Here is a 26,080-nt window from a genome sequence, read left to right on the forward strand (position 1 = left end):
TGTGCATTGGTGCAAAATACCCTAGAGTTTTGCTTATCTTTGAGTAGCAGCATCTGCAACAATACTTATTGCATGTAGGCTATCCCGACTCTGATGCAACCCTGTGTCTTGGGTTATTTTCTGCCACACGCTCTGCAAGTTTCCCCTCGATTCACTCTTTCCGATATCCACATACATCTTCCGGGGGAGAGAATGGGAAACTCATCAACGAGGTGCCGCTTAAATGTCACGGATTATTTTACGGTCTGGGCCGTTACGGGAGAAAACATTTTTTTGTTCCTGTTTTCCCTGTTTTTCCTCTTCGCCAGTTAGTTTGCCCGGGTGCTAAACCAGCTATTCTCCATTCAGGTACGTAACACAGGGCTGCCAGAAATAACATCAGCGTCGCACAGCAAAGTTCACCGTGATGTAACTAAGCCCTGAAGCGAGAAACTGCAAATAATGACAGCTTACGTAATGTCCAGACAGACAGTGTTTTCAGGCCACTCCAAGGCAGCAAGCCCATTAAAGGGGAGTTTCTGACTTTAAAAGATAATAGGGCAAAACTTTAACAGTCTGAAGTGTCAGGTTCCTGGATGACAGGAGATGAAGATGTGTTTTTTTCCTGACACTCAAGCTTTTTTCAGTGTCTCACAGAGGAACAAGGCAGATTCTAGGGGATGGTGCTGGGCTGGCCATTGCCCCTTCCAAAGGTGCATTTTGCCCACCCACTCAGAAATGACACAACATGATGATTAAGGAATGGTAGGACCATGTGATGCAACATGTTGATCATGTGACCAACTGTGTCATGGTTACCTTTTAAACCACCTAGCAAGTTGAAAGTTGAGCAGCAAGAGGGTCCAGTATCCTAGAGTACACTAGCAGGTTTTTAAAAAACAGGTTGTCTACCCAACAGAAGACCGTGTTAGCCCACTAAGCTAAATCCTTGCTCGGGGAGGTAACACTTAAGTCTTTACCCATCACGCAAGTGTACTTCAGAGAACCATATCTGCTACATATTTATCCTAAATGGTAATAGATTCTCTGCTAGACTGTGTTAGGTCACTAAGCTTACTCTGGGAGCTAACACACAACCTCCGCTACTTATATATCCTAACCGGTAATAGATTCATTGCTAGCAGAGCCCATATGTGCACGTCAATCTATTTCTGCCTGGTCTGGATGAGAGACTCGTAAAAAAACAAACAAGCCTGCCTCGCTAGTCCTTGTGTCAAGGAAACGGTTTTACGACATCTAGCACATGAATCAAACCGTCATCTGCGCAACATTTTCAGACATTTTCCAGCTTCCCCTCTGTTTTTGTCATCCGGCCTCAGCCACTATATTCCTCAAGAGGCCTCGCCATGCGGTCACTGCCGCACTAAAACTATCAATCCCCTTCAAACCGCCAACGGCAGCGGAGAAGCTATTTATCTGAGCTATGAAATGGCTTATTCCAGTTACTAATAAGCACACACCCATTAAGAAAATTACTGTAAAAATTGTTAAATCTCCTTGGATTGATGAGGAATTGAAAAATTGTATGGTTGAGAGGATGAGTATGGCAAATAAGTCTGTCAGCCAACTGATTGACCAACATACTGCAAATTAAGAAATCATGTGAATAAGCTAAATAAAAAGAAACTATACTATGAAACAAAGATAAATTATCTAAAGAATTATCGTAATAAGCTTTGGAGCACCTTAAATTACATTTTGGGGGAACAAGCCAACTCGGCTCCATCATTCATTGAATCAAATGGCTCATTTATCACAAAACCCACTGATATTGCCAACTATTTTAACTTCTACACCAGGCCTGGGCAACTCCAGTCCTAAGGGGCCTTATTGGTGTCACACTTTTGCCCCAGCCCCAGCTAACACACCTGACTCCAATAATAAACTAATCAGGATCTTCAATATAGACATATCTGATATGGGCAGAAAGTTTTCATTCTTTGTTAATCTAACTGCACCGTCCAATTTACTGTAGCTATTACAGTGAAATAATACCATGCTCTTGTTTGAGGAGAATGCACAGTTATGAACTTGAACATTTATTAATAAACCAATTCGGAACATTTGGGCAGACTTGATACAACATTTTGAACAGAAATGTGATGGTTCATTGGATCAGTGTAAAACTTTGCACTTACACTGCTGCCATCTAGTGGACAAAATCTCAATTGTCCCTAAACTGGAATAATACATTGTGGCCATTCCCTTTCATTTCAAACATGATTCAAATATACATATTTTTTAAACACATTGTTTTCTTTTTATTATCTTTTACCAGATCTAATGTGTTATATTCTCCTACATTAATTTCACATTTCCACAAACTTCAAAGTGTTTCCTTTCAAATGGTATTAAGAATATGCATACATGCTTGCTTCACGTCCTGAGATACAGGCAGTTAGATTTGGGTATGTCATTTAAGGCAAAAATGGGAAAAAAGGGTCCAATCCTTAAGAGGTTATTAATTACTTTTTCATTGGCAAGATAAAAAAAACTTAGGGATGACATGCCAGCAACAAACGCTGACACTACACATCCAAGCATATCTGACCAGATTATGAAAGACTTTGAATTCCGTAAAGTCAGTGTGGAAGCGGTGACAAAAGTATTGTTGTCTATCAAACAATGACAAACCACTGGGGGCTGACAATCTGGATAGGAAATTACTGAGGATAATAGCAGACAATATTGCCACATCTTCAATTTAAGCCTACTAGAAAGTGTGAGGCCTGGAGGGAAGCTGAAGTAATTCCCCTACCCAAGAATAGTTAAGCCCCCTTTTTTAACTAGGCAAGTCAGTTAAGAACAAATTCTTAATTACAATGACAGCCTACCCCGGCCAAACCCGGTCGATGCTGGGCCAATTGTGCACCGCCCTATGGGACTCCCAATCACAGCCGGATGTGATGCAGCTTGGATTTGAACCAGGTACTACAGTAACGTCTCCTGCACTGAGATGCAGTGTGTCGGACCACTGCACCACCATCCTACAGGCCCTAGTTTTGTCGCACTGTTCAGTCGTGTGGTCAGGTGCCACAAAGAGGGACTTGGGCAAATTGCAGTTGGCTCAGAACAGGGCAGCACGGCTGGCCCTTAAAAGTACACTGAGAGCATTAATGACATGCATGTCAATCTCTCATGGCTCAAAGTGGAAGAGAGATTGACTTCCATATTACTTGTTTTTGTAAGAGGTGTTGACAAGCTGAAGGTACCGAGCTGTCTGTTTAAAATACTAACACACAGCTCGGACACCCGTGCAAACCCTACAAGACATGCCACCAGAGGTCTCTTCACAGTCCCCAAGTCCAGAACAGATTATGGGAGGCGCACAGTACTACATAGAGCCATGATTACATGGAACTCTATTCCACACCAGGTAACTGATGCAAGCAGTAGAATCAGATTTAAAAAGCAGGTAAAAAAAACACCTTATGGAACAGCGGGGACTGAAGTAACACAAACATAGGCACAGGCACATGCATACACACACATGATAACATACGCACTTTACACAGACGTAGACATGGATTTTGTGTTGTAGATATGTGGTAGTGGAGTATGGGCTTGAGGGCACACACTTAGTGTGTTGTGAATTCTGTAATGAATGTATTGTAATGTTTTTAAAATGGTATAACTGCCTTAATTGTGCCGGATACCAGGAAGAGTAGCTGCTGCCTTGGCCTCTCTTTCTCACTCTCTCTGGATAATTTACATATTAACTTTATACCTGTGTTGTTTTATGTTCCCTCTTCCTCCTGTAATCTGTTTTATAGCATTGTTCCCATTCCACTTTCCGTCCCTATTTTGAGCCACCGCCTAAACCTTTCGACACCCCCTGTGTCCTGACTTATCCTGAAGAGGTCATAGATGCAATTGGTAATTGTCCGTGGTTGTATTCATTCGTGAACACCTTAGCAAGTCCTTCACCGTTTAGGTCTGTTTGCTTCTGTTTTTTTCCATAGAGAATACAACGCTTTTTATAGGCATGGGGGCCGAATACTTGCTTGAGATTTGTGCAAATATACAATTTGTAAGTACACATATCTCCCTATATCTCCCTATAGCAGCAATGCATAGTTTACACAAATGTTGGATTTACGTCTGTGCTGTTCAAGCTGAGACTCGGACCAACGAGCGCATTGATCTCCAAACAAACATTTCATAGTGTGACAGTGTCGCTTAGCAACAATGCATCAGTCCCAATTAATTTGCTTTTGGTTCATAGCCTCGGGTCTAGACTATAGCAAGGCTGGAGAGTGTCAGTGCACATTCAAACTGTTCTCTGCAACGTGCTTGATAATAGGCCATTCCTATAGTCTATTCTACAGCATTTAGGTTCAGCTACAGCATTAACCGCTTTGAGCCTGAACGTACGTAGTACATCTAAAAGCTCTGTGCCATAACCTGCAGACGTAACGCCCCACCGCGACTGCCTTGAATGACACACACTAACAAACAGCTCACACACTGACACACAACCCATGTACACGTACACACAACTTACACACAATAATAAACAACTAACGTAAGCCTTACACACTCATTCAAGGCTTACGTGAGCGTGTGTATGAGTTGTGTGTTTGTGTGTGTAAGCCTTGAACGTGTGTGAGTAGTGTGTGTGTTAGTATGTCGTGTCCCAGAGGTGAGGCAGGGCACATGGCAGACTGTATTCTCTGAGCTAAGACGAGCTGAGTAGGCTAGAGAACATCAGTGGCTTTAGCCAATCTGTTGGGCTGTCTCCCCAGCCACAACCCACCTGTCGACACCCCTCCTCTCCCCCTCTCAGTCTCTACACCTCTCTAACTACATTCTCCCTCTCTCACACCCACCAAAGCCATTTCTCTCTCTCTTTTCTTCCTCTTAATTGTTCTGGTTTCTCTCTAGCTCTGTATCGTTCATCTCTTTCTGTCACAACAGAGCACAACACAGCCCTGGGCGGCGGGGCAGAGTACACTAGGTGCCCTTGGCAAGACAGATAAACCGGTGTTATATGATTACCTGGCGCAGCGTTATTGTGCAACCCATGACTCACACTCAGCTTTAATTGCAGTGCCGCTCGCTTGTGCATGTTTTAGTGTGGGCGGAAAGAGAGAGAGACAAGAGGGAGAGGGTTAGCACTTTTGCAGGTCAGCATTCGGGGAGGGGGGGTGTACAGGCGGTAAAGCCTACACTCGGAGCATGGACCGACCTCAGTGGCGTGTTTTTTTTTACTACTCGTTTACACGAGTGACGCACATTTTGATGAAAAGCGAAGGCCGTTGGGCCAACAGGACTGATAACGGCAAATCCTACATTGATCAAAGACCATGCTGCACTGGCAAATACACAAAATCATCTACATGATTGTTTTGTATTATGTAAATGGCATGATATCATTACAGAAAGGCCTTGAGTTTCACAACAAGTAAGAGTTCAGCAAGTAAACCTATGAGTAACACTCCTCCTGACTGCAAAGCCGATTGCACTCGGCTAGACTTGGCAAGGCAGTCACAGCGAGAGGTCGGCTTATCCTCTCTTCGCCTGGGGCAGCCATTTTGGAAATTAATTTGGAAAGGAATCACATCTCAAGCGACCCTGAGAGACCGAAGAGGGGTGTAAAGCCATTTGTGTGGGTACGAGGGGCTGGGCTGGACTGGATGACCTTGTGGTTCGACACTCACACACACACTCAGCGTTCCTTCATATTCAGTCGGACTATTGGAGAACAACTTGGCGGGAAGCCTGTGCATGTGTGTCTGTGTGTCTATGTGTGAGAGAGAGAGAGTTTGTGTGGCTTCAGCTCCCTGCCAATTCCTATTTGTGCCAAGCCAACCTGCTCCTATGTTAGAAAGGATGGGGAGCCAAGTCCAAACATGAATTTGTCATTCTTTGGAGGTCAAACAGAGATGAATCATTTTCAAGGCAGGTGGAGAAATGGTTGACAGCAAGCTGAATAGCAGTTGATATACAGTAGAATCCTCCCACTCACATGTTTACAGTATATACCTTTACATATAGATGTTTTAATAGTTTTTCAATATATTGGGAATAGTGACCAATATATTGGGAATAGTGACCAATATATTGGGAATAGTGACCTTTTGCAAGACACTGAGTGAATTTCAAGGACACATTATAATGTTGAGGCGTGAAAAACCTGTATACGTAAATACACATGCTCAAGTAATTGTCTATCAATAGTTAACTAAGTAAGCAATGAGGTTTTTATCCCTAGAAACAAGAAGCAGTGTAGTCATATTGTTTTTTAAGCCTTTTCACAGGTGGAAAACAATTGCTATTTTCTTTTTATGTTTTTTTGCATTGATAAAAAATACAAAAAACTCATTTCTGAAGTCGACGTGTACTTAAGCCTGACAAGTTCATAATTTTCCGGATTGTTTGGTCTGTCTCCTTTTTGCGGCAACCTCAGTGACACGTACGATAAGGTGTTGTCAAATAAACTGCACTCTGATTGGCTCACCCAACTCCCAGGTTGGATTACATCACCACAAAGCACTGTTTTCACCTTCATGCCAAAATCAGTACTCATGGGTAACGCCCCACCGCGACTGTTTCTGTGTCACAAGATTGCCCAATGTGCTGGATAAGGGAGTTACTGATCCATCAGACCATGTTCACCTCACTCCATCAAAGTTAGCCATTAACCCAATGTTAGGTCCAAAAGTAAACTATTAGAGGTTACAGGTAGTAAGAACATAATGATAGACACAAGTATAAAGGTCAGAGATGATTCCAAGAACGGGGACTTACTCAGAAAAAGATGTGCTACACACACATGGAAACTATTCCTGCCCTGGGGTTGTCTAGCAGTCTAAGCCGCAGCCTCTGGAGCACATGTACAATGTACCATTACCAGCATGGGTTTGAATCCATCCCACTGCTCTTTCAGCACCCTTCCTAATTTCACCTTTATCTCTATCTATCCAATGAACATACAAAATACTTAAAAAATTATATTTTCAAAATATAGCTGCGAGCAGCAATAAACGGGGTTCACAGGATAACAGAAAGGACACAAGATCAATTGAATAACAAAGCAAGCTGTCACGTTCTGACCTTTATTTCCTTTGTTTTGTCTTTATTTAGTATGGTCAGGGCGTGAGTTGGGGTGGGCAGTCTATGTTTGTTTTTCTATGTTTGGTTTCTGTTTCGGCCTAGTATGGTTCTCAATCAGAGGCAGGTGTCGTTAGTTGTCTCTGATTGAGAATCATACTTAGGTAGCCTGGGTTTCACTGTTGGTTTGTGGGTGTTTGTTTCCGTGTGAGTGTTTGTCGCCACACGGTACTGTTTCGGTTGTTGTAGATTTCACTTTATTGTTTTTGTTCGAGTGTTCATCTGTCTTTATTAAAAACATTATGAAGACTTACCACGCTGCATCTTGGTCTGATCCTTACTCCTCTTCATACGAAGAGGAGATCTGCCGTTACACAAGCACTCTAAAAAATCTATCCTAATGGAACTCATGGGTCCTTGAGGCAAATGAAAGACACCTACATACAAAGTTCAAGTCTTTAGGTCAAACAGGGCGGTGGATATGAGGGTTTAAGTGAGACTGCTTATGACAGTGCCACCTATAGGCTAATTTTTACCATTCTTTTTGAACAATTTACTCATGGCCACTAGTTTCTGTGTGCTATATTAGGAAAAAAGTTATGCTTGAGTTATTTGACTATGTCAATAAAAAAGTTATCAAAGACATTCGCTGTGAACCCCTAAAAATAAACTAATCTGAAATGCCATTGTCAAAGGAATTGAACAATTCCTAGTAAAAAATAAACCTGTAAACATGTAGCTAGGTTGCACTAGTCCAATGAGTGTACGGAATAAACATCAGACAAAAAAGCTTATCCTTAGTGATTTACCCTGCACAACTACCCTGTACAAAGTGACCCGTCAAAGTTCACAGCCCCTTATGTGTGGTACTCTTTAGTAGGTCCTGACTAATTTCGTAGTTAGAGGTCGTATCTGACGAGAGATAAACACCAATTATTGCCACCCGTAAAATTTTGGAGTGTCACAATGGGCAATTAGGCGATGCCGAGTTCAAGGGCGCTGTGCACTGGTCACATGCCTTCCGAAGTTACATTGCCCCATTGATGCCATAAGCCCACCAGTCCAAGGGCCAAGACATTATCTCAACGAGACACGGTATTTACGATCTGCAAATAGGAATACTATGGTGTGGCCTAGATGGTCCGAGTGAAATATCTAACACGCTCAGTAGGACATTTCACAATGGTTAACAGTGCAATCGATAGAGTTATCTAACTGGTTGTTGTCACTTTGAGAGATTTGCTAAAGACCTTGGATTGTCTATCGATTTCTGCTATAATTCTCGAATACACATACACCTAACCTGGAAAACAGATGAATTTGAACGTGACTTTGGTTCTGGAAATGACCTTTTGTTTTGGAATTATTTTCTGTGCTTAGCATAGCAGATTACTTCATGGCTGAAAAAATTGCCAATAGGACGAGGCCCTTAAGGCTGAATAGCCTAAGGGAGACCACAGTTGAAACAAAGTGTTTATTGGTCGATTTCCGCCTATTGCCATCTTGACAGCAGGTAGCCAGCTGTTTTTCTGCTCGATTGTTCTGTCCGAGCTCTCTGCATTTTTAACAATGGGGAACAATTCCAGGAAAAGGCAGGAGAAAAGAGGCCGTCCCTGCTCTTCCGCTGCCCTCCAAGGCCTTCGGTCTTCCCAACACTGATTTCTACCTGCTATATTCTCGACTTTGGATACACAGTGAAAAAATACACAAACATATTATGTTACCACAACAATGCCTCACCATTTCCTTCACATCCCTACATTATCTGGGAAATTATGTAGCCTAACCTTAAAGAGGTGTGTGTGTAAGCATGTGAGGGGTTTTGTGCATCCAGTGTATATACAAAGGCCCTAAAGTCTATCTAATGCCCCCCCCAAAATGAAACAAGGTAGAACTCCAAACTCAGGAGATAAAGATGTACTGATCCAACTCCAGGTTCTACACTTGAGCATCATCATCATTCGGCTGCAGAACAGTCACCAGGTTTGCAAGCTTGGTTGAAGCACTGATGAGTAGCATCATGTAATGAGAGTCAGCAAGACACAATGCAAGGCCTGATACTGCATTTTGGGTTATGAGAGTTCTGCAGCATTTCCACTCCACTAGAAGTGCCCATAGGCACTTGGCTAGGTCCCCAGTTGGCAGCGTCTCTGCAAGATTAGCAACTCTGCTAGCATATGCTGCCCCCCAGCTAGAGATGGGAAATGATGCAACGAGTTGAATAGGGCTACTCGCATATCTAGCCTGATTTTTCCATCAAGAAAGGCAAAGCTGGCTTTCTTTTTATAGACTAAAGGCATTGCAGAACATTGCTCCTGTTGTGATCTTCACTTTGATATTTCACTGCCACTGTGTGGGTGAGAGTTTAGATGTTTCCTCCCAGAGCGTAGGCCTCCCCTTTTAGTTTAGTGGTCTGTTGTGTGTGTGAAGGTTCTGCCTTTTGACCTGAATCAGCAGCTAGCTCCTTTTTCTAGGAAAAAGGGAAGAGGAGGAAAATATGTAAATGTAATATTTAATTTTAAAAATTCCTTCGCAGGAGGAAGAAAAAAAAGGGTGCACAGTCAATGATCATTTCTTTAAACAATATGGGCAGTCATACTCTCTCTAAGGAGGGGTTATATACAGTGCGGGTTGTTGATGGTTTGTGACCTTTTGAGGCCCATGTTACACAGTATAAAAGGGTAGTCATAGATGTCATGTACCATGGCTTGGCATGAAATGGACCCGCATGACCCTAATTGCATCAACTCAACTGTCAGTCATGGTTAATTTCTGGCAAGCAAATTCACATGCATGCATAGGCACACACACACACACACACACACACACACACACACACACTTCCCCTTTGATAAAAGGCAGAAAACCCCCAACCCCCACAATGCAGGCTTGTGACATCAGTTGTGACCCAACACAAACCTCCCTACCTTTGTTGTCTCTCAAAACATTGAATAGAAAATAGAAAAGGAAAAAAACACACACACACTAGTGTATGAATGGCAGACCCCCAAAATAGCACTAAATCAACACCATGTGCTGAGGACAATAGAGAGAGAATGGGGGTGGAGACCCAGGCTAGCCACAGGGGTGTGTGTGTGTGTGTGTGTGTGTACGTATATGTCTGTATGTGTATGTGCTTGTTTGTGTGTGTGCATTCATGTGTGTAGCAGTGTTTGTGTAGTGAGTGAGGGTGGTTTACAGAACGATGAGACTCAGACAGCCCCTGCTTACTCAGCAACTCCTGTGCCAGGGCTTATTTCAATCGCTCTTTTTTTAAATGAATTGCGTCGCGCCGGCCCCACTGAATAGCCCTGAGGTGCGTCAGACCCTTCACAGCTGACTGGCCTGATATATGCCTGACAGGAAAGCAGGAAGCTTGGCGTGAGAGAGAAAGAGAGTGGGGGAAGGAGGGGGGAGGGGGAGAGTAGGCCTTGAGGCCAGAGAGAGAGAGAGCTGGCAAGAACGAAAAAAACATATTGTTTCTTCCCTCAGCCCCATGCAGAAGAAGGAGGGGAAAAAAGCCTGCTGTGTGTCGTGATTGTTTACAAGTCACTCAGGTCAAAGGTCAAATCATGGCAGCCATCTTTGTCCCTGCTGCTGCTTTGAGTTGTTGTTGTTTTTGTCGTCCTGGAAGCACAACCAGATGTCACCTCAATGTCCTTTTGATTCACTTTACCCTTCTCTCCTTTCCTTTTCCTTCCCTGAATTTTTATTTTCCCTTCTTTCGTTCTTTCCCCTCTTCCGTCACAGCGGGAGAGCAGACAGGGTTGACCCAGATCTCCAATTGTGTATGTGATGGCACGCAGGGATGAAGGGAGGGAGGGAAACGGGGATGAGGGGGGAAAGAGGCAGAGAAAGGACTTAAAAGGACTCAGGATAGAGTGGTTTTGCTTTGTGAGTAACGCAACACTCCAGTGGATGAGATTTATCTGGAACAGCGCACATGAATAAATACTATGGTATAAATACTATAGTATTCACTCTAGTATTTTAGCTGACTTTACTGTAGTATTTACTGTAGTATACTAGAGTATTTACAGTCAACTACAGTATAAATAATGTACTAAAAGAAAACAGTCGTTTTATAGCAATTAATGTAGTGTTTTTGCGGATTGTAGTGCACTGTAGCATTTACAGTAGTGTTTTTTGCAGACTGTAGTATACTTTTGCGGGCATTACTGTAGTATTTACTATAGTGTTTTTGTTGTATTATCTTTGACATAGAAGTGAAGGCTTTCTCATTGAGGGAACCTACTGGAGAAATACTAAAAGAGACAATTGTTTATAACCTGTAGGTAGGGGGTCTAAACAGATAGTATAGCTCTTTAGATAGCTTCTGCTCTTTTCTATAACCTGTAGGGAACACAATATATGGTCTATACTTGGCATGTAGGTTTCTCACGTATGTATATGGAGGAGGGGAATGGGAATGGAATGTGCAAATTAAATACTGTATTATTTACCATAGTTACAAAATGTAGTGTTTTTACAGACTAGTGTTTTGGTGGACATTACTGTAATATTTACTACAGTGTTTATTTGTGGATAATACTGTGGTATTTACTATAGTATTCTAGAGTATACATCAACATTCTATAGTATGTACTAGACATGATTGAGTACTACGGCGTGTAGTATAGTATTCTACAGTATACTATAGAATTCTATAGTAAGTGGTCAAAAGACCAATCGGTGACAAAAGATCAGACTTTGGCAGCATGTGTAAACGCAGCACTATTGTCTGAGTGAGTGAAACATAAATAAATTCTATGAGGAGGACGAGGAGGTGGCACACATTTCAGAAATAGACCAAACTTTGGTAAATGGCTCCGATATACATCAAGTCCATAATTATTGGCACCCTTGAGAAAGATGAGCAAAAGAAACTGTATAAAATAAAAATGACTAATACTGAGCTATATTGCATGTTGAAGAATTCCACAGCTATCGTTGTCTCTGATTGGGAATCATACTTAGGTAGCCCTTTTTCCCTCCTTTCAGTGTGGGTAGTTATCTTTGTTAGTGGCACTAATGCCCTGTTAAGCTTCACGGTCGTTTTGTTTTGTTTATTGTTGGCGACATTTTTTAAATAAAAAGATCATGTACGCTCACCACACTGCAACTTGGTCTACTTCCCATGACGGCCGTGACAGTCCCAATAATTATGGACCTGACTGTAGCTTCGCTGCAAAGTGTCTTTATTTGAATAGTTTCTGAAGAATTAAATTAACACGAGCCAGAGTCAAGGCTCTAAAGTGCAACAAAATATTTTGCTGTGCGACCAAGAGTTTAATTTTGAGAGCAGAGCTGTCTTTCGTATTAGTATCGACACATGCCTCAACGACACACTTAGCAGACATTCTATCTGCGTGGTGTTTTAGGAAACGCATGTTACATCTTCAGCCGTTGTAGGAAAGATGCATTGTTAAAATACTCATAAGCCTAAAATCCATCGCATTCAGGAAACCGAGCCCAGGCAACTTGACCAGTATATCCAAACATTTGGGGGCACAAAAAGAAAGGAAAATGATAGCTCCTTCTGGAGATCAACAATCATTGCAATGAATGAATGACAGATCTCTTGCATTTTGTCATCGCAAAGCTGACGTTTTTAAAGAGACATTGTACAATTCATTGTAATGCATCTCAATAGGAAAATTGTGCTTTTAACACAATGTAAAATCTAATATTCCACAAAATCTCATTTCAATGACAGGTATTCATATCAACATTTTATATTTTATAATAAACGGATGTCTTCACAGTGTTACATATTAGTTTCCAGGGCACAACATGTGCTTCACAATTCATATAGTCTGTATCTCAATCAATTCGCCTAAATTTCACGTGGTGCTCCTAACTTTTTAAAATTGGGAGCACCAGTGCTACCAATGGAAATGTTTAATTTAGAGCCTTGGCCATAGTTCACTTCGCTCTATAGCTTATACAGTAGCAGGGGGTGAAACGTCTATTGTGGAGAGACCGATAGACTTTCTCCTGAACGTAATGAGCTTCTTCACCTCGTTATCTTGAGGCCTATGCAAAAAAAAAAAGTATAGCTCAAGTTCACTGACTTCTCACAATGTTAAAGCTCTATTCTCATCCTCCCAGACGGCCTCATTCACTCTTATCTACGTCAACTGTTCTAGGACCAGCTTAACCCCTTTTGTATTTAACCACCTCCTTTCACTCTTATCTATGAACTGTTCTAGGACCAGGCTTAACTTCCTTTCACATGTTCAACCACCTTCACACCATTGTCTGAAAAATCTATTTTATTCTTGACATTCACATTGTTCTCGTATTTTTTTTTTTATAGCTCAGCTTTCCTCAATCTCAACCACCTTGTTCTGTCCACTCCTGTCCTCTCTTCTACTCCCTTCATCCCCCTCTCTCTCTTCAGTGTTTAACAATGAGGTTTCTCCCATGATCAGGTGAAATGGATCTCTCCACCCATCTATCGCCCTGTTCTTGCTGAAGCAACCGGATCTCGCTGAGAGAAGCTGACCCACAACTTCACAGGGGATCGGGTGACAGCCATGTTGAATTGGCTGAATGAGTGCGACGGTGTCCGTTTACCGTCTTCCCCAATAGGACAGGACAATGGGGAGAGACAGGCGAGAGGCCCTTGCACAGAGAGGTAGATAGACAGGGCACTGAAGGGATGGGGATGGGTCATTCTAGGGTAAAGGTGTACCAGCTAACACTAGCTTAGCATTGCATAGCGCTAACTCCAGACTGACAATGAATGGAGTTGTTTGTTGTGTTGTTCACTTATCCTGGGACTGCAGGTTTTATAGCTAACCCTTGTACTAACAGAGGGAATATAAAGTAAAATAATAAGTTCCCTTTTCAAATTGATATGCTTATTTGCCAGGTTGGGGCTAGGAGTGAATATGTTAGCATTGATAGCGTCCACAACAGTGGCATCATTAGTCCTGGGCTTCCAGGATTCAGCCATGGAGGATTTTGGTCCAGCCCTGGATGTAAAAAAAAAAATGCGTTATGCAGTATATAAAAGAAACGTAAGTTAGGTTGAAAATACTTTGTCCCTGAAAACAGGTTACTCTGCTTTCTGTCGACTCTGCGGAGAGTGCCTCTGGAGTGACACAGTTCCTGCTGTGATTGGTCGAGATTTCACAATGCACTGGATGCTCACGTCCTTTAACCCCTCCCCACCCCTACAACACCGATTAGATGTCAATTTCATCACTAAGCAAAACTCCTGTAACTCAGTCAGTCTACAGCATAGCACAGAGCAAATATCGATATTCTGAATTTCTTCAGAAAGATAAGCAAAAAAGCGATCTGTTTGAGAAAGTTGAGCACGAGCAGGCAGCAGTGAATGAGGTGGAGAGGGCAGAACAGCCATAAAGTCAAAGTGCAGCAGCAGCAGCAGAGTTAGCCACAGGTTTGTGCAGGGTTGGTGGCAGCTAACGAGCTAGCTAGTCTCGCTCGGCATAAGGTTTAGCTAATGCTAATAAGCTAGCATTAGCACTCAGCATCCTTAAGCTATTGGATGTTGGTCAGAGTTATTTAACAGTATATTTAGTGAATGGACAAGGTAAGTATGTTGAAATAAGTCATGAGGTAAAGGGTTTATTTCCCGCCAGTGTATTTGATGGGTTTCGTTTCTGTATCTAGCTTTGCTAGCTGAGACCGAAGAGATGAGAAAACGTTTTTATGACTGAAGCGCATATCTTCTGACAGTGTCACAGTGTCCCCCTGTGGACTGAAGCTGATCTTTACTATAAATTGACATTTAACCCCGTTTAAAATGGGCAATGTTGAGGTGACCAAATTAAATGAATCATTGAAGGCTTATAATCTATTCCATTCTCCTGCTAAACATGCTAGGCTATGTAACTATGTGTAAAAAAAAAAAAAACCTGCCCTTTATAAAATTTCTTAAATTATTTTATTGAGCTTTAATTTTTATTACCCATTTTATTCACTTAGCTATTGTTGTCTTGGATGGAAGTCGAGCTCCCTGCCATCCAGGACCTCTATACCAGGTTGTGTCAGAGGAAGACCCTAAAAATTGTCAAAGACTCTTGCCACCCAAGTCATAGACTCTCTGCTACAGCACGGCAAGAAGCACCGGAGCGCCAAGTCTGGGACCAAAAGGCTCCTGAAAAGCTCCTGAATGAAATGGCTACCCGGACTATTTGCATTGACCCATTTTTTTTGTACTGGAACTATGCACACTCACTAAACTCTACACACACCCTCACATATACAGTATGCTCCAAAAATATTTGGACAGTGACACATTTAGTTTTGTTTTGTTTTGGCTCTGTACTCCAGGACTTTGGATTTGAAATGATACTGTTAAAGTGCAAAACTGTTTGTTTTGGATGTGTTTCAGATGATTTTGTGCCAAATAGAAATTAATGGTAAATAATGTATTGTGTCACTTTGGAGTCACTTTTATTGTAAATAAGAATTGAATATACAGTACCAGTCAAAAGTTTGGACACCTACTCATTCAAGGGTTGTAGGATAATTGTAGGATAATAGGATAATAGTGAAGACATCAAAACTATGAAATATCACATATGGAATCATGTAGTAACCAAAAAAGTGTTCAACAAATCAAAAAATATCTTAGATTCTTCAAAGTAGCCACCATTTGCCTTGATGACAGCTTAGCACACTTGGAATTCTCTAAACCAGCTTAATGAGTAATTATTTTCCAACAGTCTTGAAGGAGTTCCCACATATGCTGAGCACTTGTTGGCTGCTTTTCCTTCACTCTGTGGTCCAATTCAGGTTGGGTGATTGTGGAGGCCAGGTCATCTGATGCAGCACTCCATCACTCTCCTTCTTGGTCAAATAGCCCTTACACAGCCTGGAGGTGTGTTTTGGGTAATTGTCCTGTTGAAAAACAAATGATAGTCCCACTAAGCGCAAACCAGATGGGATGGCATATTGCTGCAGAATGCTGTGGTAGTCATGTTGGTTTAGTGTGCCTTGAATTCTAAATAAATCACAGACAGTGTCACCATCACACCTCCTCCTCCTCCATGCTTCACGGTGGGAACCACACATGTATCCGTTTTGGTTGGAACCAAAAGTCTTACATTTGGACATCAGACCAAAGGACAGATTTCACCAGTCCAATGTCCATTGCTTGTGTTTCTTGGCCCAACAAGTCTCATCTTATTATTGTTGTCCTTTAGTAGTGGTTTCTTTGCAGCTATTCGATCATGAAGGCCTGATTCACAGTCTCTTCTGAATAGTTGATGTTGAGATGTGTCTGTTACTTGAACTCTGTGAAGCATTTTTTGGGGCTGCAATATGAGGTGCAGTTAACCCGAATGAACATATACTCTGCAGCAGAGGTAATTCTGGGTCTTCCTTTCCTGTGGCTGTGGCTGTCATGTGAGCCAGTTTCATCAAAGTGTTTGATGTTTTTTTTTCTTCTGATAATGGCGCCGGAGGAGATGGCTGCCGTTTTACGGTCTCCTAACCACTTGTGCTATTATGTGTTTTTTTTTTGCGATATTTGTAAATGATTTTGTACATAATGTTTCTGCAACCGTATCTTACGGAAGAAAAGAGCTTCTGGATATCAGGACAGCGATCACTCACCTCGGATTAGACGAAGATTTCTTCAACAACAACAACAACAAGCAGGACACACACAATATTCTCCAAACACCCCTCAGGGCAGACATCCCAATTATTCGCAAAAGGAAGCGACGTAGAGGACGATGAGCTGGATGCCTCGTCCGGACCCGCAGAAGGCAACTAGGAAAGCTGCCGTTACCGTCAATATTACTCGCCAACGTGCAATCATTGGACAATAAACTAGACACGATCACGAACATCCTACCAACTGAACATCAAAAACTGTAATATCCTATGCTTCACGGAATCGTGGCTGAATGATGATATGGATATTCAGCTAGCGGGATACAAGCTGCACCGGCAGGATAGAACAGCACACTCCGGTAAGGCGAGGGGGGTGCTGTCTGTGCATATTTGTAAACAAAAGCTGGTGCACGAAATCTAAGGAAGTCTCTAGATTTTGCTCGCCTGAAGTAGAGTATATTGTGATAAATTTCAGGCCACACTACTTGCCTAGAGATTTCTCAGCTATACTTTTCGTGGCTGTTTATTTACCACCACAGACAGATGCTGGCACTAAGACCGTACTCAGTCAGCTGTATAAGGAAAAAGGCAAAGAGGAAACCACTCACCCAGAGGCGGCGCTCCTAGTGGCCAGAGACGTTAATGCAGGGAACCTTAAATTAGTTCTACCAAATCTCTGTCAACATGTTAAATGTGCAACCAGAGGGAAAAAATTCTAGATTACCTGTACTCCACACACAGAGACGCGTACAAAGCTCTCCCTCGCCCTCCATTTGGTAAATCCGACCACAACTCTATCCTCCTGATTCCTGCTTACAAGCTAAAATTAAAGCAGGAAGCACCAGTGACTCGGTCTATAAAAAAAATGGTCAGATGAAGCAGATGCTAAACCACAGGACTGCTTTGCTATCACAGACTGGAACATGTTCCAAGATTCTTCCAATGACATTGAGGAATACACCACATCAGTCACTGGCTTTATCAATAACTGCATTGAGGACGTCATCCCCACAGTGACTGTACGTACATACCCCAACCAGAAGCCATGGATTACAGGTAACATTCGCACTGAGCTAAAGGGTAGAGCTGCCGCTTTCAAGGTGCGGGACTCTAACCCGGAAGCTTACAAGAAATCCCGCTATGCCCTGCGACGAACCATCAAACAGGCAAAGCGTCAATACAAGGCTAAGATTGAATCATATTACACCGGCTCTGACGCACGTTGGATGTGGCAGGGCTTGCAAACTATAACAGACTACAAAGGGAAGCACAGCCGCGAGCTGCCCAGAGACACGAGCCTACCAGACGAGCTAAATCACTTCTATACTCGATTCGAGGCAAGCAACACTGAGGCATGCATGAGAGCATCAGCTGTTCCGGACGACTGTGTGATCACACTCTCCGTAGCCGACATAAGTAGGACCTTTAAAACAGGTCAACATACACAAGGCTGTGGGGTCAGACAGATTACCAGGACGTGTGCTCCGGGCATGTGCTGACCAACTGGCAGGTGTCTTCACTGACATTTTCAAAATGTCCCTGATTGAGTCTGTAATACCAACATGCTTCAAGCAGACCACCATAGCCCAAGAACACAAAGGCAACCTGCCTAAATGACTACTGACCTGTAGCATTCGCGTCTGTAGCCATGAAGTGCTTTGAAAGGCTGGTAATGGCTCACATCAACACCATTATCCCAGAAACCCTAGACCCACTCTAATTTGCATACCGCCCGAACAGATCCACAGATGATGCAATCTCTATTGCACTCCACACTGCCCTTTCCCACCTGGACAAAAGTAACACCTATGTGAGAATGCTGTTCATTGACTACAGCTCAGCGCTCAACACCATAGTACCCTCAAAGCTCATCACCAAGCTAAGGATCCTGGGACTAAACACCTCCCTCTGCAACTGGATCCTGGACTTCCTGACAGGCCACCCAGGTGGTGAGGGTAGGTAGCAACACATCTGCCACGCTGATCCTCAACACTGGAGCTCCCTAGGGGTGTTGTGCTCAGTCCCCTCCTGTACTCCCTGTTCACCCACGACTGCATGGCCAGGCACAACTCCAACACCATCATTAAGTTTGCTTACGACACAACAGTGGTAGGCCTGAACACCGACAACGACGAGACAGCCTATAGGGAGGAGGTCAGAGACCTGGCCGGGTGGGGCCAGAATAACAACCTATCCCTCAACGTAACCAAGACTAAGGAGATGATTGTGGACTACAGGAAAAGGAGCACTGAGCACATCCCCATTCTCATTGACGGGGCTGTAGTGGAGCAGATTGAGAGCTTCAAATTCCTTGGTGTCCACATCAACAACAAACTAGATTGGTCCAAACACACCAAGGCAGTTGTGAAGAGGGCACGACAAAGCCTATTCCCCCTCAGGAAACGAAAAACATTTGGCATGGGTCCTGAGATCCTCAAAAGGTTCTACAGCTGCAACATCAAGAGCATCCTGACCGGTTGCATCACTGCCTGGTACGGTAATTGCTCGGCCTCCGACCGCAAGACACTTCAGAGGGTAGTACGTACGGCCCAGTACATCATTGGGGCAAAGCTGCCTGCCATCCAGGACCTCTCCACCTGGCGGTATCAGAGGAAGGCCCTAAAAATGGTCAAAGACTCCAGCCACCCCAGTCATAGACTGTTCTTTCTACTACCGCATTGCAAGCGGTACCGGAGTGCCAAGTCTAGGACAAAAAGGCTTCTCAACAGTTTTTACCCCCAAGCCATAAGACTCCTGAACAGGTAACCAAATGGTTACCCGGACTATTTGCATTTTGTGCCCCCCCAACACCTCTTTTATGCTGCTGCTACTCTCTGTTTATCTTATATGCATAGTAACTTTAACTATACATTCATGTACATACTACCTAAATTGGCCCGACCAACCAGTGCTCCCGCACATTGACTAACCGGGCTATCTGCATTGTGTCCCACCACCCGGCCAAACCCATCTTTTTACGCTTCTGCTACTCTCTGGTCATCATATATGCATAGTCACTTTAACGATACCTACATGTACATACTACCTCAATAAGTCTGACTAACTTTTTTCAAATGTCTTTTTACAGTTGTTTTATTTCTTTACTTACTTACCTATACACACACACACACACACACACACACATACCTTTTTTCTTCGCACCATTGGTTAGAGCCTGTAAGTAAGCATTTCACTGTTGTATTCGGCACACGTGACAAATAAACTTTGTTTTGATTTGATTTTGCGACTGCACATGAAGAAATGTTCTCTTTGCTTATTTGAGCTGTTCTTGCCATAATATGGACATGGTATTTTAACAAATAGGGATATCTTCTGTATACCACCCCTACCACGTCACAACACAACTGATTGGCTCAAATGCATTAAGAAGGAAAGAAATTCCACAAATGAACATTTAACAAGGCACACCTGTTAATTGAAATGCATTTCAGGTGACTACCTCATGATGCTGGTTGAGAGAATGCCATGAGTGTGCAAAACTGTCATCAAGGTAAAGGGTGGTTAATGGTTACTTTGAAGAATCTGAAATATAAAATATATTTTGATTTGTTTCACACTTTTTTGGTTACTACATGATTCCATGAATAGGTGTCCAAACTTTTGACTGGTACTGTATTTCTAAACAATTATACATTAATCTGGATGCTACCATGATTACAGATAATCCTGAATAAATCCTGAATAATGATGAGTGAAAAAGTTCCAGACACACAAATGTCTCACCCTCAAGACATGTTAACCTCTTACCATTACAATAACAAGGGAGGTTAGCATTTGGGGGGGGGGGTATGATATTTGAAATTAGGCAAACTATTAGAATTTTAGCAATCAGGAAATGGTGGAGTGATTTCTGCATATTTCACCTTTAAAGCTGCTCTATGGATTCTAATTACTGCATAGTGTGTGTGTGTGTGTGTGTGGTGCGAGAGAGAGGGTCTTTGGGCACTGTAGGATTGATTCTTAATCAGTTTGGCTCATTGAACAAGTCAGTCTATGTTTGAAGCTGTTGAGTGGCATGAATGTTTTTGGCAATATACTGCACCTGCTGTCTCTAACTCTGAATGCTCGGCTATGAAAAGCCAACTGACATTTACTCCTGAGGTGCTGACCTGTTGCACCCTCTACAACCACTGTGATTATTATTATCTGACCCTGCTGGTCATCTATGAACATTTGAAAATCTTGGCCATGTACTGTTATAATCTCAACCCGGCACAGCCAGAAGAGGACTGGCCACCCCTCAGAGCGTGGTTGTTCTCTAGGTTTCTTCCTAGGCTCCTGCATTTCTAGGGAGTTTTTCCTAGCCACCGATATCGAAATCCATGCGAGTTAGAGTGTGCAATGTTCATGCTACCGTTTCTAGGCCTTTCCCCAGCTGGGGTGAGAAGTGGTGTTCCTAAATAGGGCTGCTCAGACATACAGTGGTCTGCCAGGATCAGCTGCCATTCAAATCCCAGCTGCTGATGACCAATAGCCCTGTGACACTACTGTGCAGGGGCCTGGCTAGGAGCTTCCAGGTCATTCAGTCCTGCCCCCGTTACCTAGCACCCCGTCACCAATCGACTTTAATGGTGCAAGAAATGTAGGTGGATACCTGTGCGCTGAAATGATTTAGAGTGACATGGTGATGCGCTTGTCCCAACATCACTTCTTTGCTATTGGAAAATGGACTTGGAAAAAAATCCAAGATGACCAGCACATCCCCACAGCTGCAGGAGACTGTCGGAACTCCAGTCTGTTGGAGGACCTCCTGCCGACAGCACATTGCTTTTCTCTCAGGCTGTGCTCCCCTAGCCGTTGTCTTCCCAGACTTAGCCACAAGGCCTGCGCACCACACCTCTGGGGACCACTGCTGCTCCGAGATCCCCTGCCGAGGTAGCCTGGGGGGACGCCCAGTTGCCATGTGTTGCCACGAGGAGGCCCGGCAGGAGTCTCAGTGAAGGAGAGGCTGTGTACTGGCAAGGGAAGGCTTACACGCGTAGCTGCTTTCTGGTTCACCACAAGGGCTAGCCAGCGCCAGCGTGCTGTAAGCGAGAGGTTTGCAAGCAGCTGGGAAGTAGGCATGTTCTACTGCACTAGATGCAACACAGCACCCTGTGTGCTACACACACACACAAACTAGCCACCGATATCGAAACGTAGTCCTTGAGGTGCAAGTGCTTTGGTCGTGGGTGCATCCAGGACGTTTTTTTATTTGTTGTTCATATGGAACATGGTGTTGATGATGTTCAGCACAAAGTCCAATTTGTAAGTCGCTCTGGATAAGAGCGTCTGCTAAATGACTTAAATGTAAATGTAAGTCTCCACTCCATATCTCACAATCTCTCTTGATGTCACACAAAAACAAGATTTTTTACATTTTTGGGTACTTCCAGAAGAAGGTGTAGCCCTTTCCTTCCTTCCTGAGCAACCCTTTACCCAGGAGTGTGGTCTTACTGAGAGCAGCAATGTCGGTGTTATATCGCTTCATCTCTGCCGCAATGAGTGCAGTCCTTCGTTTGGGCACGTCCTTATGTTCAATGTTGCAAGTCATAAGGGGACAAATGTAGTTTTATTTCCTTTTTGATTGATGCATGATATCAGGGATGTCCTCATTACAGATGTCTTAAGAGGAGCGGTGCTGGACAAATCATCGGATGATCTTAACCAAGCTCAGAAAGGTTCGCCCAGCACCTTTTTGTTCTAAGAGTGTACGTCGCTCTCTAGCAGAAAAACCAGAGATTCAAATCAAATAATAATATGGAAACAAATAGTAAAACAAAAAATAAACAATGAGCAATGATAGCTTGGTACAGTGCATTCGGAAAGTATTCAGACCGGTTGACTTTTTCCACATTTTGTTACGTTACAGCCTTATTATAAAATATATTAAATCGTTTTCCCCCTCATAAATCTACACACAATACACCATAATGGCAAAGAAAAAACAGGTTTTTAGAAATGTTTGCAAATGTCTAAAAAAAATAAAAATAAAAAATATCACATTTACCGAAGTATTCAGACCCTTTACTCAGTACTTTGTTGATGCACCTTTGGCAGCGAATACAGTCTCGAGTCTTCTTGGGTATGACGCTACAAGCTTGGCATACCTGTATTTGGGGAGTTTCTCCCATTCTTCTCTGCAGATCCTCTCAAGCTCTGTCAGGTTGGATGGGGAGCGTCGCTGCACAGCTATTTTCAGGTCTCTTCAGAGATGTTCGATCGGGTTCAAGTCCGGCCTCTGCCTGGGCCACTCAAGGACATTCAGAGGCTTGGCCCGAAGCCACTCCTGCGTTGTCTTGGCTGTGTGCCTCAGGTTGTTGTGCTGTTGGAAGGTGAACCTTTGCCCCACTCTGAGGTCATGAGCACTCTGGAGCAGGTTTTCATCAAGGATCTCTCTGTACTTTGCTGTGTTCATCTTTCCCTCGATCCCGACTAGTCTCCAAGTCCCTGCCGCTGAAAAACATCCCCACAGCATGAAGCTGCCAACACCATGCTTCACCTTAGGGATGGTTCCAGGTTTCCCCCATACGTGATTCTTGGCATTCAGGCCAAAGAGTTCCATCTTGACTTGATCAGACCAGAGAATCTTCTTTCTCATGGTCAGAGTCCTTTAGGTGCCTCTTGGCAAACTCCAACTGGGCTGTCATGTGCCTTTTGCTGAGGAGTGGCTTCCGTCTGGCGACTCTACCATAAAGGCCTGATTGCTCGAATGCTGCAGTGAAGTTGTCTTTCTGGAAGGTTCTCCCATCTCCACAGAGATACTCTGGAGCTCTGTCAGAGTGACCATTGGGTTCTTGGTCACCTCCTTGACCAAGGCCCTTCTCCCCCGATTGCTCCGTTTGGCAGAGCGGCCAGCTCTTGGAAGAGTCTTGGTGGTTCTAAACTTCTTCCATTTAAGAATGATTGAGGCCACTTCAATATTGCAGAAATTTGTTGGTACCCTTCTCCAGATCTATGCCTTGACACAATCCTGTCTCGGAGCTCTACGGACAATTCCTTCGACCTCATGGCTTGGTTTTTCCTCTGACATGCACCGTCAACTATGGGACCTTATATACACAGGTCTGTGCCTTTCCAAATCATGTCCAATCAATTGAATTTACCACAGGTGGATTCCACTAAAGCTGTAGAAACATCTCAAGGATGGTCAATGGAAACAGGATGCACCTGAACTCAATTTTGAGTCTCATAGCAAAAGGTCTGAGTACTTATGTAAATATGATATTTAAGTTTGATTTGTTATATAAATTTGCAAAAATTTCTGAAAACGTGTTTTCGACTTTGTCATGATGGGGTATTGAGTGTAAATTTTATAGAAAAAAATATATTTAGTCTATTTTAGAATAAGGCTGTAATGTAACAAATTGTGGAAAAGTAATGGGGTCTGAATACTTTCCGAATGCACTGAATACACAAGGAGCTTTTTGGTCCCTGACTTAGCACTCTGGTACCGTTTCTGTGCAGTAGCAGAGAGGACCGTCTATGACTTGGGTGACTGGAGTCTTTGACAATTTTGGGCTTTTCTCTGATACACGTTCTGGATGGCAGGGAGTTCGGCCCCAGTGATGTACAGGGCTATACTCACTACCCTCTGTAGCGCCTTTCGGTCAGATGCAGAGCAGTTGCCATAACAAGTAGGGATGTAGCCAGTCAAGATATTCTCAATGGTGCAGCTGTAGAACCTTTTGAGGATCTGAGGGCTCATGCCAAATGTTTTCAGCCTCCTGAGGGGAAGAGGCATTGGTGTGTTTGGACCATTATAGATCCTTAGTGATCTGGACACCGAGGACCTTGAAGCTCTTGACTTGCTCCACTATAGCCCCATCAATGTGGATGGGGGCATGTTCGTCCCTCCTTTTCCTGTAGTCCACGATCATCTCCTTTGTCTTGCTCACATTGAAGGAGAGGTTGTTGTCCTGGCATTGAGATTCACCTGATTGACAACAAATGGTCCTCTCTAAGCACATCACTCTATAAGTCAGCAGCCCATGCAATCTGCTACTGAAGAAAGAAACATTAGGACTGGTTCAATGAAAACGCCATGTACATCTCCACCCTACATGACAGCATACACCAGGCACAAAAAGCCCCACTGAACAACCCCACTTCCAGGGCCCTCAAAACGCAATGGCAAGTGCAGCGGGGGGAGGCACAGAGTGCTCTAAGACATCTAAAAAATGAGTGGTGGATCACCAATGTACAAGAAATCCAGTCTTGTGCGGACAGATATGACATTCACAACTTTTATGATTCCCTGAAGACCACGCACAGCCCAAGAAGTTGCTTTCTCTGTCCTCTCAGAAGTGCAGATGAATCCACTCTCATAAAAGACTGAACTAAGATAGTCCAGAGGTGGGGTGAACACTTTGAAGCCCTCTTAAACCAGATGAACCCAGTTGACTTCTCAGTCCCGGATGAGCAGCCAACCCTGCCCACCATCCAGAACCTTGATCTCCCACCTACCTCTCCAGAGGTATGCGCCACCATCAGGTCACTGAAGAACAACAAAACTCTTGGACTGGACTCCATCCTTGCTGAGATCCTAAAACAGGGGGGGGGTATCTCTGTACCAGAGCAGTTCACCTGTTCATCTCTGAGATATGGAGACAAGAGAGCATCCGCCATCAATGGAGAGGTGCAAACGTTGTCACTATATACAATAACCAAGGGAACAAATCCATCTGCGGCAACATATCACTCCAGTTGCTGGCAAAGTCCTGCCGAAGGTCATACTCCGCAGACTCATCGTCACCATCCCTGAAGACCTGCTACCAGAGTCCCATTGTAGCTTCAGAAAGAACAGAAGCAAGGTGTATATGATCTTGTGGGAGTATGGGAGTATCACTTTAAATCGAGATCGCTGTACCTGACCATTCTATGTTGTCTCACATTTCTGGCTGGGGTTCAGTCTTGTTAGAATGTTTGTACTGATATATCTGAAGGCCAGACTGATGTACGTATCAAGCGAAGACCCAGAAACCTACCTGGTAATTTCCTTTCATCCAATATGTGTTGTAATGTTCTGCTGGAGCTTATTGATCAACTTGAAATGCACCAGAAAACTCAAGATGGTGTTTACCCACTTTTGGCCCTTTTTTTTCTGGAAGCATTTACAAATTTAGCCTTGACACAGTCATCCAATTCACTATATAGCACATCACAGAATCTGTCATACCAGGAGTCAATACTTCTGGAATAAGGAACTAGATGTGTTATGTTCAACAGATGAGGTTGTCTGAAAAAAAGGTTTCTAAAAATAGGAAATAGAAAAGTTGTAAGGAAGACCTAAGACATTCATTTAAAGCATATCAACATACATTTTATAAAAGATTACGATGTACCATCCGTAGATTGCATGCATTACAACTGGAGCAGCTACAGACCAACAACCCACAATCGTTTCGGGGTGAGATAAACAAGTTGGGCC

General features: G+C 43.4%; 1 protein-coding gene across 1 annotated transcript; it reads left to right on the forward strand.

The window, feature by feature from the left end:
• The first annotated feature begins 135 nt into the window (after nt 1-135).
• On the forward strand, nt 136-19,889 carry LOC115142632 (uncharacterized). Its single transcript, XM_065001577.1, has 3 exons — nt 136-348; nt 13,488-13,693; nt 15,013-19,889. Exon 3 carries the CDS (start codon nt 18,706-18,708, stop codon nt 19,414-19,416), a length of 711 nt encoding a protein of 236 aa, XP_064857649.1. The 5' UTR covers nt 136-348; nt 13,488-13,693; nt 15,013-18,705; the 3' UTR covers nt 19,417-19,889.
• Nucleotides 19,890-26,080: the final 6,191 nt, after the last annotated feature.

Source organism: Oncorhynchus nerka, linkage group LG15 (genome assembly GCF_034236695.1).
Source record: "Oncorhynchus nerka isolate Pitt River linkage group LG15, Oner_Uvic_2.0, whole genome shotgun sequence".
NCBI lineage: Eukaryota > Metazoa > Chordata > Actinopteri > Salmoniformes > Salmonidae > Oncorhynchus > Oncorhynchus nerka.

Bases quoted from the DNA above. Each gene is read 5' to 3' on its own strand.
- LOC115142632 (XM_065001577.1), top strand. From the start codon at position 18,706: ATGGCCAGGCACAACTCCAACACCATCATTAAGTTTGCTTACGACACA.